The sequence below is a fragment of the Pygoscelis adeliae genome, unplaced genomic scaffold (assembly GCF_000699105.1).
Source record: "Pygoscelis adeliae isolate BGI_AS28 unplaced genomic scaffold, ASM69910v1 Scaffold31, whole genome shotgun sequence".
Lineage (NCBI taxonomy): Eukaryota > Metazoa > Chordata > Aves > Sphenisciformes > Spheniscidae > Pygoscelis > Pygoscelis adeliae.
The window spans coordinates 644,131-659,069 of NW_008824233.1; the positions used below are offsets into that span (position 1 = coordinate 644,131).

At 40.2% G+C, this 14,939-nt stretch overlaps 1 protein-coding gene across 1 annotated transcript in view; it reads right to left on the bottom strand.

Annotated features, from left to right (window-relative positions):
• Positions 1-14,599, bottom strand: part of NDST4 (N-deacetylase/N-sulfotransferase (heparan glucosaminyl) 4) — an 86,241-nt gene extending 71,642 nt beyond the window's left edge. Inside the window, exon 1 of the mRNA XM_009334908.1 lies at positions 13,619-14,599. Within this exon, the coding sequence (XP_009333183.1) occupies positions 13,619-14,599 (981 nt within the window). The remainder of the gene's footprint in view (positions 1-13,618) is intronic.
• Between the last annotated feature and the right edge of the window lie 340 nt (positions 14,600-14,939).

Here is a 14,939-nt window from a genome sequence, read left to right on the forward strand (position 1 = left end):
CCGTGGCATCTTACAGCCCCTTTCCCATCTAGGATTCCTGCCTTTCTTTTCTCCTCGCACATTCACAGCAACAAACCAGGCAGAGGTAGCGGGTCTGGCCTGTCGTCTTTGCTTATAGCTATTTTATCTGTGCCTATGGCTACAGGAGAGAGGGTGGGGGGAGCACCCAGGCACCCCAGAGATGGCCAGCTGTCGCCTCCCCCCTCTCCAAAGCCCTGAGATCACGGTCGGAGCTGCTCTTGCAGAGAATAGTTTTGAGGCCAAACCCCCTCGATATCGAAATCAATATCAAAACGTCTATTAACTAAAACGATCCTGACCTTGGCTTTGTACCTACACTATTAATGCGCAGGCTAATGTACAGACCTACAGACTTCTGAGGAGTTTAAAAACCCAGGGAATGGAAAATTATACTGAGCTTTACCCCGTTGAAACAATTGGACCTCAACCAAAAAAGCACTTGTGCTTTCAAGAATCGCTGACTGTTTTAAGAGCCAGTATTTCATGAGTTTTGGGGAAGGCAAGCAAATACGGTATGCTGTCAAAAATGTGAATTCAAACAGTCTTTATGCAGTCTTTACTAGAAGGTCTGATGTTTTGGGGTGAAAAACATATGTCCTTGAAGGCCATGACTTTGATTCAGTCTGATTCAATCGAGGCAGTTCAAGTATAATATTGAGACAACTTTTAGAAATTGCTTAAATGGTGATATTTTGGATTTAATATGTAACGTAAAAGTTACATTAATAATTCTGGCTTTTACATAAAATGAAGAGGCAGTAAAAATCTGAAATATCCATTTCCTGGGATATTCTCATATTAAAAAAGTCTCTGAGCAGAGTGTGAATTATTTGCATTTTTTAATTTCTGGAAGATCAGCAATTCCAAAGCTACATTTAATTACGATCTTTTGGAAATTTTTTTAATATTCTTCAAACTGCCCACTTTTCCTTCAGCCTGCCAGAGCAGGCGAGCTGGCAGAATATAATTTTGTTTAAATCACATTCCAGTGGAACATTCTGCATTTAATAAATCAACATTTTGCCATGGGAAACTGTTTCACTGGAGCAGTCCAAGTTGATTGAGTAACAAGAATATAAACTCCATTTTCCCCTGTCTTGCCACTTTGCCATTTTGGAAGGATTTTTCACCCATTTAGTCCAAGGATAAATGGCTAAACAAGTAGGAAGGAAGGAAAACTAAAAGTTTAAGCTCTAATTCTTTGAATTTCACCATACCTTGGTCAGAAAGTATTGGGAAGTAGGCACTAGTTTTAATATATTTAATTTGTGATTTTTTAAAAAAATAAATGCAAAAATGCCAATTAAATTACTAAATCAATTAAAAAAATTAAACTCTCTCAGATAACTAATTCAGCCTTCTCCAATCAGAAGTGTTAAAAATAGCGCGGATGTCATGTGCTAGAGGAGTTGAGTGTATATCACACCATAGGTTCCACTTTTGTTTGGGTGCTGTCTGGATGAAAACGTGAACAGCAGATTAAGAGAGTGCTGGTAATATGAAGAAAGAACAAAAATGTAGAAAAGACTAAGGTTTACAGATATTTAGAGAAACTGTCATGGCTTGGTAAACGGTATTTATAATCTGCGCTCGTGAAGGGGGAAAAAAAATAATCTGTGGCTTTATTTCCTCAAGAAAACATCTTATCAGAGATTAACACTGAGGTGATGTTTTGCTAATAGAGTATGTTTGGGGATGGGGAGGCCTTAGTTTCTTTCAGGTGAAGGTTAAGACAGCCGGTCACTGGTTCTGCTTTTCTAAAATGAGCCAGAGGTGGGATAATGCCTTTACCGCTCAAATTTAATGGCCTCAGAAAGGAACAGGCTATTCTAACCTTCACTAGCTTGTGGTATATCTTACTGCTAGTTAAATAAAAAAGGAGATTTTTTTTTCTTTCTTTTTAAAGGAATCCAGGATTTAGGAGACCCTGTCTCACAAAAACCAAATTAAGAAAAAAATAAAGAGTTTCACTCAACTTCAAGGATTTCAACTTGCTGAAACGACTTTTCTTCCCAACCTGTATCCACGTATACTTTAACCTATCCACAGAACAACGCTTGTGAGCTCTATGGACTTGGGCGACAGACCTGGGTAACACAAACTCTGGACTCTAAACAGGCAAAGTCGCTTTTAAAGAAACTCTCAGATTTGAAGGACACCACGTTGCCCTAGCAGTCTTTCTGTGCCAACCTTAACTGGAAATACAAGAGCTTTTTATCATATGCTATACTAATCAATGATACATGCTGGAGTTTTAAATCACAAAACTTTAATACATGCAATGTGTTGCAATAAATCAAATCCTAATGAACAAAAACACTGTTCAGAAAGCTCCAGAGTGTTTTTACTAATACGCTGCTTTGCAGGAAATCATGAATAACTTATCCTTTCATTTTCTTGTTAATTTTGAAAATGAAATTCTATTAAGGTTAAAAAAAAAAAAAAAGTTTTGTTTTGTTTTCATCCTGGCATTTCTTGAGAAATTCTTTTATAAAATATTCTGTATAAAATATTGTAACTATTGAAATTATAATTGGTCATATTTAATATTTCCATTACAAATATAGAAATTTTGTCCACGTGAAATGACATGTTTAAATCACTAAATAGTCTTATATTATAATATTATAATTGCCCATGAGACCAAAAAATTATTTTGTACTATTTTGGAGAAATGAATTAATAGCAATCAAAAATCATTTTTATGTAAGTATTGTAGAACTAGCGAGGTTTTTTTACGACGTCATATTCAATAATAAAAACAAGAATGTGAAAGAAATACGATTTTAATAAATGAAAAGACACTTATGCTGTAAGATCCTATGCAGATGAATCTCATAAACAGTTAGAAACCTTGATTTTAGGACCACTGCATATTCTGGCACAGATAGAAGACTAATCGTAAGGAGAAATATTACTTTATTAGGACAATGTTTCCAGAATAAAAGGTTGCCATCAAAATAAAAATGTAATGTGTGGCTTCCTCTCTGTGGGTGATGATGCTCTGTGGGCAGTAGTCTTCAAATTACTTTTGCTTCTTATCTCTAAGAAAATCTCGTAGAAACATTGCCTTGTGCATTTGGCCCATAAGGAACAAAGGTTTATTCCTCTCACTTCCTGTATTTATGTAGTAATTGCGTTTGCTGCCTGCAGAAAAAGATTGCAGTTGGATACAAAGCTAGGCTGCATCCATGTACATCACTTGGAAAAGGTACCACTGTGCATTCAGAACGGGCGCCATAAAAGGGATGTGCAGATAGCGGTGCTAATAAATATACGGATAAGACATTAAAGGCCACGAAATGAAAATGACGGGTAAGCTAAAGCTGATGTTGGCATCCCGCTACCGAACTGAGAATAGGCTGGCAATGAAGAAGCAGGGGGATTTACTGGAGAACCTTGTTGCTACTAGCATGTGTGCGGCAGTAAATAAACGGGCGCTCTCCCAACCTGGCGAATGAGTAATCTGTACTGGCAGCAAAAATGCATGAAAGAAGTGAGTCTTTCTGTGAGGGCGTTGAAAGGAGCGGGGCAGCAAACAGTGATCTTTGCAAATGGAGTTGGGGTGTCCTGTATAGCAAACTGGGGGGTTGCATTTGAGACGTGTTAACGTCTAACCCCCAGCAGGTGCTTCCGGGCATGCACGCAGCACGCAGCAAAAAAATAAAGTGATCTCATAAAATTCCTAAGCAAGGGGCTCCGCGAGTCTGGAGGGGAAGATTTTTCAGGAACTTCCCAGCACTATGGTGTCCACATTTTCACCGTTTTGTAAGTTCACGTGAGCATGGGTGAAGTTTCATGGGTGCTGCAAACTTCTAGCCCCAAATAACGCCAGCACCGTAGCGTGTCTTGGTACAAACATTCCCAATCAACCCTACTATGGAAACAACTGAGGCAATTGAAAAAGAGCTTTATAGTTATGGCTGTGAGCACCGCCCTGCTCTCTGAGCACAGAGAACAGGCTGCCTCTCCCTCCTGGGATGCTGGCAGTGGCATGCACCTGTAGCATGGGCCATGGTAATGGAGAACAAGGTGATCTCCCATGTATTTCTGGTTCAGCCTGCTATATATCTTGGCAACGACAAAAAAACCCCGCTAGAATCAGCCAAAACTATAACCTGTACTGGAACCTGACGATACAGACGGAGGGATCAGCATTCAGTACTGCTGGTGCAGTGCTAACCTGGTGTGCACAGATGTTAGCCTTATTCAGGAGATTGGCATCTGGAGAGTCAACCATTTGCAGTTTCTTACCACCATCCTCTGAAAGCCCTAGCGATACTGCATTGCCACAGGGTCTGGTATAAAGCGAGAGACTGATAGACAACGTTTGGTGCCCAGGACTCCCAACTGCGTACCTGTTCACAGGAGCTGGCATTATGGCTATGGCAGGTGTACCTATCAGACCGTCCCGAGAGATCCATTAAACACTAGCAAATAATGAAGGGTTTACCCATCACCTGCCATTGGTCCTCTTGGTTTTAAGCTGGAAAGCCTTGATTTGAGTCTCCACAAAGGGTTGGAGAGTTGCCATGCCAATGGTCATCGGTCAAAAACTGACCATCAGGTCTAACGAGTCAGCATCTGATGGAAAACCACAATGCATCATATAGTGTTTTATTACAGCTTGTGCTTTCACAGCAAACCCTGAATGCTTTGCACGATTTTATCTTCTTTTGCTTGGCCAGTCACCAGAATATTATCTGGCGACATAAACATAAAAGGCAGGATGATTCTCTCATCAAATTTGATTCTTTGTGTGTGTGCTTATGATCATTGGAAAAAAAACCACAAGAAACTCTCTGATGCACAGACATCCCCATCAGCGGTGAAATAACTATATCAAACTGTCACAATTTCAAACATTCAATGCAATCTTTCATTTTTTTGTTTATTTATTAAAGTAGCTACACATAGACCATATGAAATTTCCTAAATAAAATAGTTTCCTGTGAAGTGAATTTCTCCAGATGAATCAATGTGTTTGTATGCAAAGCAATATTCTCCGACAAACTCTGCTGAAAGCAATACATGACTCATTCTAACTATTCCAAGCTATGCATGACTCATGTTGAATGATGGAGTCAGAAGGTCATTTGTTCTTATGTCTCTGTAAAAGTGTTTGGACTCTCTATACGTCCAGAGGAAAAGGAAACCTTATGAAAATTGTCCAGCCCTTTGGGGAAAGCCTAAATCTTCCTGTAGATGAAGGCACAGCTCACTAGAAGCAATGGTCACGTCCTAGATTTTCACCAAAGGCATTTATTTCTGAAATGAAGCAGGAGGTTTAGCTTGAAGGTTATCCTATTATCTGGTATCGTAATCTGCTTACGATTTACCAGTTCTGAAGTTCCACATGCTGGCATGTAATGTTTACCTTCAGGAATGAAAATTAATAGACAGTGCCCATCTACTAGAAAGTAATTTTGCGCTTTAGAGGGACACCAAGCCCAGCGTTTGAGGTGCAGCTCTTACTAGACTCTTATTCTGCCCTCTGCGTAAGCTGGAATTTGGTAACTTTTACCTAAAAGCCCTTACGTTATTCTGCCTGTATGGAAAGAAGACAGGTGGAGATGTATAACATTAGAAGTAAAAGTATTAATTGAAGGGGTCTATGACCATATTCATAGAAGAGACAAAGAAGATCATAAGGTTTAATTTGTGAGAGTGTATATGTATATAGGTATAAGTATATAGATAGATAGATAGATAGATAGATAGATCTGTCTAAGAATTTGAAACCAGGCATAGATGAAGATTTGTTTTCATACTACATTATGATACAGAGGTGGGCAGAAAATGCCTAGTTAATTATTGCTAAATATTTTAAGTTTCAAAGTCCTCCTTTTCTCTTTGAGACTTTCTGTGTTCTCTCATCTGTTTGTCCATCCTTCCATCTATCCACCCTTTTTCTGAGCATTGTCATTTTCAAATCATTTGAATAATGCTAATGATACTAAATTGAGCTTTTGCTCTAAGTGTTGTTTCTTCTGCTCACATTTGGATGACAAAGGCATATTTAAAGTTACTTAAGTGACACTGCTGCTAAAGTAACTGCATTATATATGGCATTCATGGTAATGTGTTTATTGCTGCATCACGTGCTTTTAAGGCAATAATTATGACTGCTCTTTACGTCTGCATTGGCTAGCCTTTCTAAAAAGGTATTTGATCATTTCACAGAGTGTTATTCTGCTATACAGGAAGCAATTGTTATTGCTCCTTTGTAACTAGTATGCATTGGTTTAAAACTCAGGTTAATGTAGGCCTCTTGAGAGGTTGATATAAAGTAGCCATGGTTTTAGGCTCCTACGGATTCCCTAGGAATCATTCCCATGTTATGAAAATGATTTAAATTAAATTAAACGAAGGTAAATTAAATAGAGTACCACATACATCCTGGAAAGCTACTCCGGTATGTACGACTACATATATAGATGTATGACTGACATACCTATGACTTCAGAATTATTTTGGAGAAGGGATTCGAGAAATCAGTACAAATCCAGGAAATCAGCAGAAGTGTAGACAAAGGAATATGTCACAAGACTGATGCTGAGCACAGGCTGCGAGCACAGATATTTCTGAATTAGACCAATAACTAAAAACCCCTGCCCTTCTATACTTTAAAAGGTATTGTGCTATTTTTTAAAATTTCAGAATTGTTTACCTTTTTCAAAATTAAGCTCTATCAAGTTCTTACAGCTATTTAAAAAGCTGGAATAATGAAGGATGATTTTTCTCTGGTTTTTTACTTCATTTGGTTGCGTTGTGAAAGATTAAACTGTTTTTCTTGGGAAAAAAACCATTCAGATTTGCCATAATTCTGTGGTGCTTGTACGAACAATATCAAAGTGCACTGCTTGGAGTCTTGTAACCCTGCAGACAAAACCAGTGTGCCCTCTGGGACAGGAGAACACCGAGTGAGTTTTCAAGCATTCAGGAAAATCTTGCTTGGACCATGTGATAGAGGTACCCTTTTAATGTGTGGGACACATGGAAGGAACATAATTGTCTAAACTAACAAAATGAGAGAGCTAGAAAATTAGAGCCACCAGAATTTTTTTTTTTTTCTGGCAAGACTGTATAAAACACTGTCAAGACCTACCATATCTTCAGTGGGAAACGTGGCCGACGAGAGAACCCCAAATCTATTATAATTCAGGCCGGGTACTCGGGTAGACAGTCAATCCGCCAGGCGGCCAAGGAGAAAAATAAATGTTTTGCTGATGGCAAAGGAATTGTCTTTTTTAACTACATCAGCATTGAAATTCTGAATGAAAGAACAGGCCTTACTGAACCAAATAAGTATGAAACATTTTGTGTGATGTATCTTGACAAGGCACTTGAGCAGTATTCAACACTCAAATTATTGCAGAAAGAGTTGGGTGATTCAAGAGACCTGAACAAGAGAAATATTGAATGAACTGTCATCTCTGCTGAAGCAGAATGGAGTAGACACTCCCATTTTTAAAGTGATTGTCTGATTATTAAATTTGTCTTACAATGCCTTCTCAGCTGCTTTTTAAATTCATTTTTAAAGTCTTTAAGACCACCCAAAAGTGGGAACTCCGGAATTTTGCGTCATTGTGTTCTTCATTGCCACTCTCACGTGCTTTAAAAGGTGACGTAAGGGCAACATAGCCTATAATGACTAATGCTTGGCTGTCTCCTCTAGCTTCCTATGCTCATACATCTTCTGTTTTTAGTTTCTCCTTGTATTGTCCATCGGTGTGGTTACTTTACTGGCAGGAGTTTACTATTATAAAAAAGCTATAGGGATGACTATTGTATCTCACATTATCAGCAAGGAAGCAACTGCTGTTTGCAGCTTCTGCTGAAGGAAAAAGCAGCAGATGAATGAACAATAAAAAAAGATTTTTTTCTAGTTCTTATTCGTAGCATTAGGAGTTTCAAATTTTGCTCAAGCACTGGGGATTTTGGGGATTGGTATTGAGTACATGTGGAACTAACTGGATGCAAATTGAGGTATTGGGCTGCTGTAACTGCCATCATAATCTTCCCTACAGTTGTGTGTGAGTACAGGAAGGGTACAAGAGAGTAGAGTATCCAGAAAAACTCTTCAGAAACCCGACTTGGAAATCCAGGTATCCGTTATAATCCTCCCTGAGTCTTAATTCTGGTCTTGACCACTGCTGGCAAATTTCTACAGAAAGCTGGGCATATTCCATGACACTAGATGCCAAATTCTGCGAAGGGATGCAGAAATGTGTTATTGTCCATTGTTAAATAGAGTTTCCTCATCCACATGCCTGGCTTGGGTCTGTACCACCAACTCCAAACAGCACGAGAGGTAAGGCATCCCAGCAGAACTGAAGTAGGAACGAGCATTGGTCTACAACAGTTTACTAAATTCCTTCTTTCAAAGGGCATTTAGACTTTGCATGGACAGGGAGGAGGGTTTGCACGCAGCAGCAGGGAGAGCTTTACCCACCCTGTGCCCACCCACAGCTTTGTACTGCCTATCATTCTGCCATGCCTGGTGATGTGGCCCAGGCATTTCTAATTATTCCACCTGAAAGCAGTTGTCCTTGCAGAAAGATCAGAAAAAGCATATGCTGGAGAGATTCAGTTATTGAGCTCAGCCTCCTGCTGAGCCAGTACGCTTTAATTTGGAATTATCAGAAAAGATGCAACTCCAACATGAATTCTCGTCTTCAAAATACTAAAATGAGCAAGAAATCACAGCCTTTAAGTGTTCAAGGCATTTTAATGATGGTGAAGGTCAAAGGCAATGTGCAGACTTGTAGAAGTGAGGAGGTGTCAGAGACTAATGTAATTCTTATTTCCACTGGAGTAAGTGGACTGAAGCTTAGGGTGGAAGGAGCGGGGAGAATGCAGGCGGGCTATTTGGTGCTGCAAGGAGAAGGAGGGACTGCAGTCAACAGTAACACAAAGGACATTCCCAAGCATTGCTCCATCATTTGATAGCATCTCAGAAAGGACAAGGATGCTCCTGCCCTTACAGCAGCAATTAGAGGGAACACAGAAAAGGGAAACGTAGCTTTTAGAGAAAGGGGCTTTGTGATATGATGGTGCTGGGACTAGCGATTTCTCTTTGCTGATCAGCTCCAGCTGGGAGAGTGGGGGAAGAGAGGGAAGCAGGTGGCTCCTGAGAGACTCCACCTGGAAGAAGACTATGGAAGGGAAGCTGTGCTGCAGCGTGAGTCCTAGAGTTAAGAGGAGGGTAGAAAGTGAAAGGTTAATGCTTTTTGTTTTGTTTTATTTTTTTATTTATTTATTTAAGAGTAAGAGCCTTAGCTTGTATTGTGATCTTGCAGGGTTTTTTGAGTTAACAATAGAAAGTGTATTTGTGAAAGGTGTTGAAAAAGCCCTGGTCGCTGCATTGAGCTCTTCCTGGGTGAGTAAATATTATACTAGCTCATACTACGGCAACAAAAAAAAGAAACACTTTAGCAAGTTCTTACTACCTGTTTGGGTAATGCAGCTTTGTTTGTGCTCAGTTAAAAGGAAACTTTAAAGGTAAATGTTTTGTATTCTTTCTGTACGGCAGTCCCAGACACAACATAACCAGGCCTTCCTAGTAACTGATAACTGATCAACATAACAACTGATGCCAGTGATCCTGGACTTGTAGTGTGGCTGGGAACCAATATAATTTGCAAGTACACGACTTCAGTAATTCCGCAAATTAACTGATGAATTCTTGAGTCTTCTGCCTTCTAAAATCAAGCAGCGAGATAATATATTGGCGGGAAGGAAAGGGAGAAATTCACTTGCAGAGGCTCGCTAGGCTCAAGAGAGATCTCCACAAAGCTTGGGAAAATAGCTTTCCGTGGCTCTGCTGAGTTACTGTTTAATTACTTAGCCAGATATGACCTTGCACTTCTATAATACAAGGGACTAGGAGATCTTTTGTGCTAAACAGAGCCCATAATAACACCGTTCTCTAATCTCTGTTTCTCTAGCCGATGCCACCCTTTATAAAACTATATATATCCCTGAAGCACCTAATTGAGAAATGGCTTTGTGAGGGGATAAAAACATTTAAGTTGCAGGAAGTAATTACACAGGAACAGTGTTACTCGTCTCTTTATTGTTACATATAAATACTGTTATCAGAAGACTCATTTCTAGTCATGTGTCCTTTGCGTTGGCAGTTATTATACATTTGGTCACTGGAAGGAAATGCCGAAGAGGTTGAGCAGAGTGAGGTTATTTAGTTGTATTTTTAATACAGTTTAGGAGGTGTGTAACCGTTCATTTGCCGTTTTGTTGCACGCACCTGGGAATCTGCCTTGTGTGAAAGCATTCCCAAGGGACACCGGTGTGTGTGGCACTTTAGGAGAGCCTAACAGAGAGTCCGTATAACTCTGCAAAGCGAACCTACGCTGTTTGCAGTAACAAATGCTAAGAACTGAAGGAACTGGAGAAGTGATGCGGCATAATGCAGTGGATTGTACTGTGTTGAGAAATTGTTTCGTTACAAGCACTGCTTTATATGGTTCTCTCGTTTTGTTTTTGAAAGCACTGTATAAATAACATATCTTCTTTTATATTGGTGATGCTGATGTTTTAAACTTGCATTGCAGGGGACAGGATGAAATGAGTTTTGAGGTTCATGATATTATAAATGTGGACTGTGGGGGGTTTTTTGTTCGGTTTTCTTGGGTTGGGGTTTTTTTTGGTGCTAAATATACCTGTAACATGCAGTTCAGGAAAGAAAGGAGATGATCCAAATTCTGCCACGTTCTTGTTGAACAACATACAGAGCCTGTGCTAATCCCTCTAGCTATCAGAGCCATTCATGCTTCCACCCTTATCATACCCTTACAGGACAAGCACAACCTGCCCCTAAATCTCACGGTGCCTCCGTGTGTCAGAAACAGCCTCTCACCTGCTGTGAAAACGCAACATGCTCAGAGCAGCTGGCCACAGCTGCTGCTTCAAAATGCACGGCAATACTTTGACATCACTCAAATACCAGCCTCTTAAATATTGTCTCCCTTTGCTATTTTGCCTTTCGAGCAAAGAAGCTGCTCTGCCTTAAGGGGTGAAGGCAGGCCCACTGGTTCTTAATTGCCTCTTTCCCCAAGTGACTTGGGAGATTGTTCTGTAACTGGCTGTAATTATCCTTTACTGTAAACTAACCAAAGTACACTCTGATTTCAGTGTTATGTTCATTAGCAAGCATCCTGTTTTGAATGTTAATGTATTCTGGGAATGTCCAGTCTATAAGAATGGACAGATTTGTGTAGCAAGCATTTGTGAAATACCCTGAGGAACAAATTTGTACCATGTAACTGATTTGAAATGAAACCCACTATGTTAAGGGCAGAATATCAATGGATGGTGAAGTTGCAGAGTGGCTTTACATGTGAACATCGTCCAAAAGGGAGATTTATTGTCCCCAAAAGAGTGCTTGATGGGAAGGTTGGTTCTGAGCCTGTGCCTGCAAAAGACTTCTCCCCGTGGTGGGTGTTTGTGGCATGATTTCTTGTTTGAGGCGAAGAGGGGATTTATCCTGTGAGTGGCACTACTGGTGGCTTTGCAATGGAAGTGGGCTGATAATTTAGCATGGGAGAAATGAGGGAAGAATGAAAGCTTCCCTTCATACCTTGACTCAAACATAATCCATAAAAAAAAAAAGGCTCACCACACATTCCTTTAAAAAAAAAAAATTCTGAATCCTAGCAGATACATTATTTCAAGGTATTCAGCAGTGTGGACTGCTTGGTTTTCAGATAGGTAAATGTGTGCAGCATATAAAAGTGATGCTGAATGCTTTTAACAGCTACGGTTCTGCCACCCAGCTCCTACTCAAGCCCCTGGATCTGGAGTTTGCTGCCGTGTCTCCTATAATGAGCAATGAAGCATGGCTGCTCTGCCAAGCACAGGTGGAAAGGTTTGCCTAGTAATGTTGATCACTGGGTGATAAAGGAGGTGACTTGAGATTATTCCAGTCAAAAGTACGATTTTAATTTCCAAGTGACTCTGCGTGGATACTCTTCTTATAGTAATAGGGGGTCTTTAACCAATGTAGAATAATAGACTTCCTTAGTGGAGCCAACCACATCAGAAAAAGACGCTCTCAAAAATGTGCAGGCGGAAAGCTATTGCTGAAAAACTTGTTCCACAATTGCCTTTTCAGTTAATTTCCTCTTGTAGACAAGCCCTTCCTCAGAGCATTTTATCATATATTTCCGGAGGGAGAGCACTTGATCACTGAGCTTGTGCACGGTGCTCAGATCTCAAGACACCAGGCGCTTGGAGTGCCTGGTGCTAGAAATCAGCCCTGATGAGCATTCATATGCCTGGTTTGGCTAATAGAATTACCCAAACTGTTCTGATGTGCAAAATTGTTTTAATTGTATATGAGACTACTGCTTTTGTTGGGTATTTTGATCCTTCTCTTAATGATCTGGATGCGGAGGCAGATGAACATTGAAGTTGTAGAAATAGAAATAAGAATTAAGAAACAAAATAGAAGTCTGTGTTTAAAAACAAAAGGCTTGCTTATTGCTCATGAAAGCATTGGGGTATTTACAGGGGAAAAAGCCTCTAGAATAAAGGCTTGAGAATGTGATGTTGCATGCTTAGGAACTTCAATTAATCTCTGCATATGATGATTCCCACATGTGGAAAACTGCAAGGAAATAACTGTCATGCAATTGAGTTCTGTCTATTCTTTCCAAGTTGCACACATCTTTGAAAATTACTCTGAACAAATTTAATGGTGTCCCTGGAAACTGCAGACTATGAAAATAAGTTTGAAAGAGCCCCCGAAGGATAGTCTGTGGGCTTTTCACCATAGCAGATGGTTATGTCATTTGCTAAAGTGCAGGCTATGCTTCCATCCTGTCACTGATAACTTTAAATGCTTGTCTGCTAGTCTGCTAATGAAAATTATCCTGTTAATTCTTGTAAGTCAAAATGTGACTGTAACATTTTCAGGCTTTTTTTGCTTTTGCTTTTTTTGTTCTTTTTAAAAATAGTGATAGTTATGTAAGATTTAAAAAGGCAACCATCTTCTATTGTTCTGTCTACTCTTCAGAAATAGTGAAAGAAAGAATACAGAAAATGCCTATAAATGGTATTATATATATATGCAACACACATGTATGTGTATGTCTGTCTGTGCATAGGGAAAAACAAATTAATGCAGTGTAAAACATGTGTTGTTATCTAAAACTTCAGATATCTCAGCAGCAAACTTGCTCCAGAAACAGAGATCCTTTTATTTAGTTTAAAGAAAGATCTCTGTTATGTGAGGTATAGGAAGCCTCCTTTGTTACCCAGGTGCTCTGGGTGAAGCCCTTGAGCAGAACCTATATAAGCAAGAGGCAGCCAGTACATTCACTATATGCATTACTGTATGAGGCCATCTCTCTGTATCAATGTATATACACATGCATGAACGCACCTCTGTATGTATGTGGGTAAACAGACTTTTAAAGTAATCTCAGGTTATGGTTTCTTTATCTGCTAGCTACGCTTGCGCACTTTCAGCCTTTACTAGGAAATGGAGCTTGCCAGCTTTTTCAAGCTTTGTCTCTTTTTAAACCCATTTGCACGTACATGTATCTGGAATGGTAGCCCCCAATTCTCACCTTACCTTCACATCGTTGATGTTCATCCTCGTTCCCTCCTTCCCAACAAAGATGTCATCTATGTCAACCAGAATGTACCTATCCAAGGACAGTGTGAGCTTCTTCCCCGACAGGAAAGAGATGGCATCAATAAAGATCAGTTTGTGCAACCAGAAGGTCAGGTTGTTTCCAAAAAGGACTCTCTGAATCCCGTCATGAAGCCCCAAGTCTTGGATGACTGTTGCATACAGAGCAGCCTTTGGCAATGCTGTGGGGGGCGGTCTGGAGGTCTGCAGTTCGGTTAAAAGCACAGGTTGATAGGTGGAATGGTTAAACTGGAAGACTGTCCAGTCTTCGCCAGGCAGTGGACCTTTCTCAACCCTTGGTGCTTTGGTAATGCGCAGCAGGGGAGACTGAGGGTTTACCACACAGTCTTTGAGGGCTACATTATTGTAAAGATGTAATGGCAATCCTTTCAGTTTTGTACTTGGGGAGCTGTTCTCGTTGGCTTTATGAAAACCAATTATGCTAACACTGTATTCCACACAGTATTTTTCCAGAAGCTCTCTATTCCACGAGTCCATGGATACATACTTTAAAATATTCTCATATACAACAATCGTGTATTTTCCTCTTCCATTGTCTGTGAGAGGGGGAATATCCCCCTTAGCTGGCGCGATGACCATGTGGTACTGAAATCTGCTGGACTCGAGGATGGCTATGATGTCTTGCCCCAGCTGGGAGTACTGGCTTTCCACAAACAGGAGGACAGTGGGATCAGTTTTAGACGGATCAATTGGCTTAGCTGTTTTCAGCTCCACGGACCTGTACGGTAGAAGCTTGAGGCCTTCGCACTCCGCTTCTCCGGTGCTTTCCACGAGGGCCATTTCCTGCTTGTAGCCGGTGTAGAGGTAATAGGCAGAAATGATGATACTTGCCAGGCAGAAGGTTGCCAGGAGAATGACCAGCGTTCTGAAACTTCTGCGGAGCTTCACGATTAGATTCATCTTTCGCAGGACTTCCAACTTCTGTTAGACTTGCCGCTTTTTTGGTTCTCTCTTCCTAAAGTGCCATAGGAATGAGGAGATGCAGAGGTGCTGATTCCCCTCCCAAGACGTTCATGTGACCATTGCAGTGCATTTATGAAGTGGTCGGGGAAGTTATAAAGCTGTTGGAGCGGGAAGTCAAAGGATCCGGAAAGCTAAAGTGAAAGAGGTTTTCTCAGAATGCAGCAGCTGCCAATAATCAATGAAGAGGACTCTTAACATTATCTGCAACAAGAAGTAAAAGAAGAGTAAATAAAATAAAATCCATAAAGCAATTAAAAACACATGTTAATAAAGATGG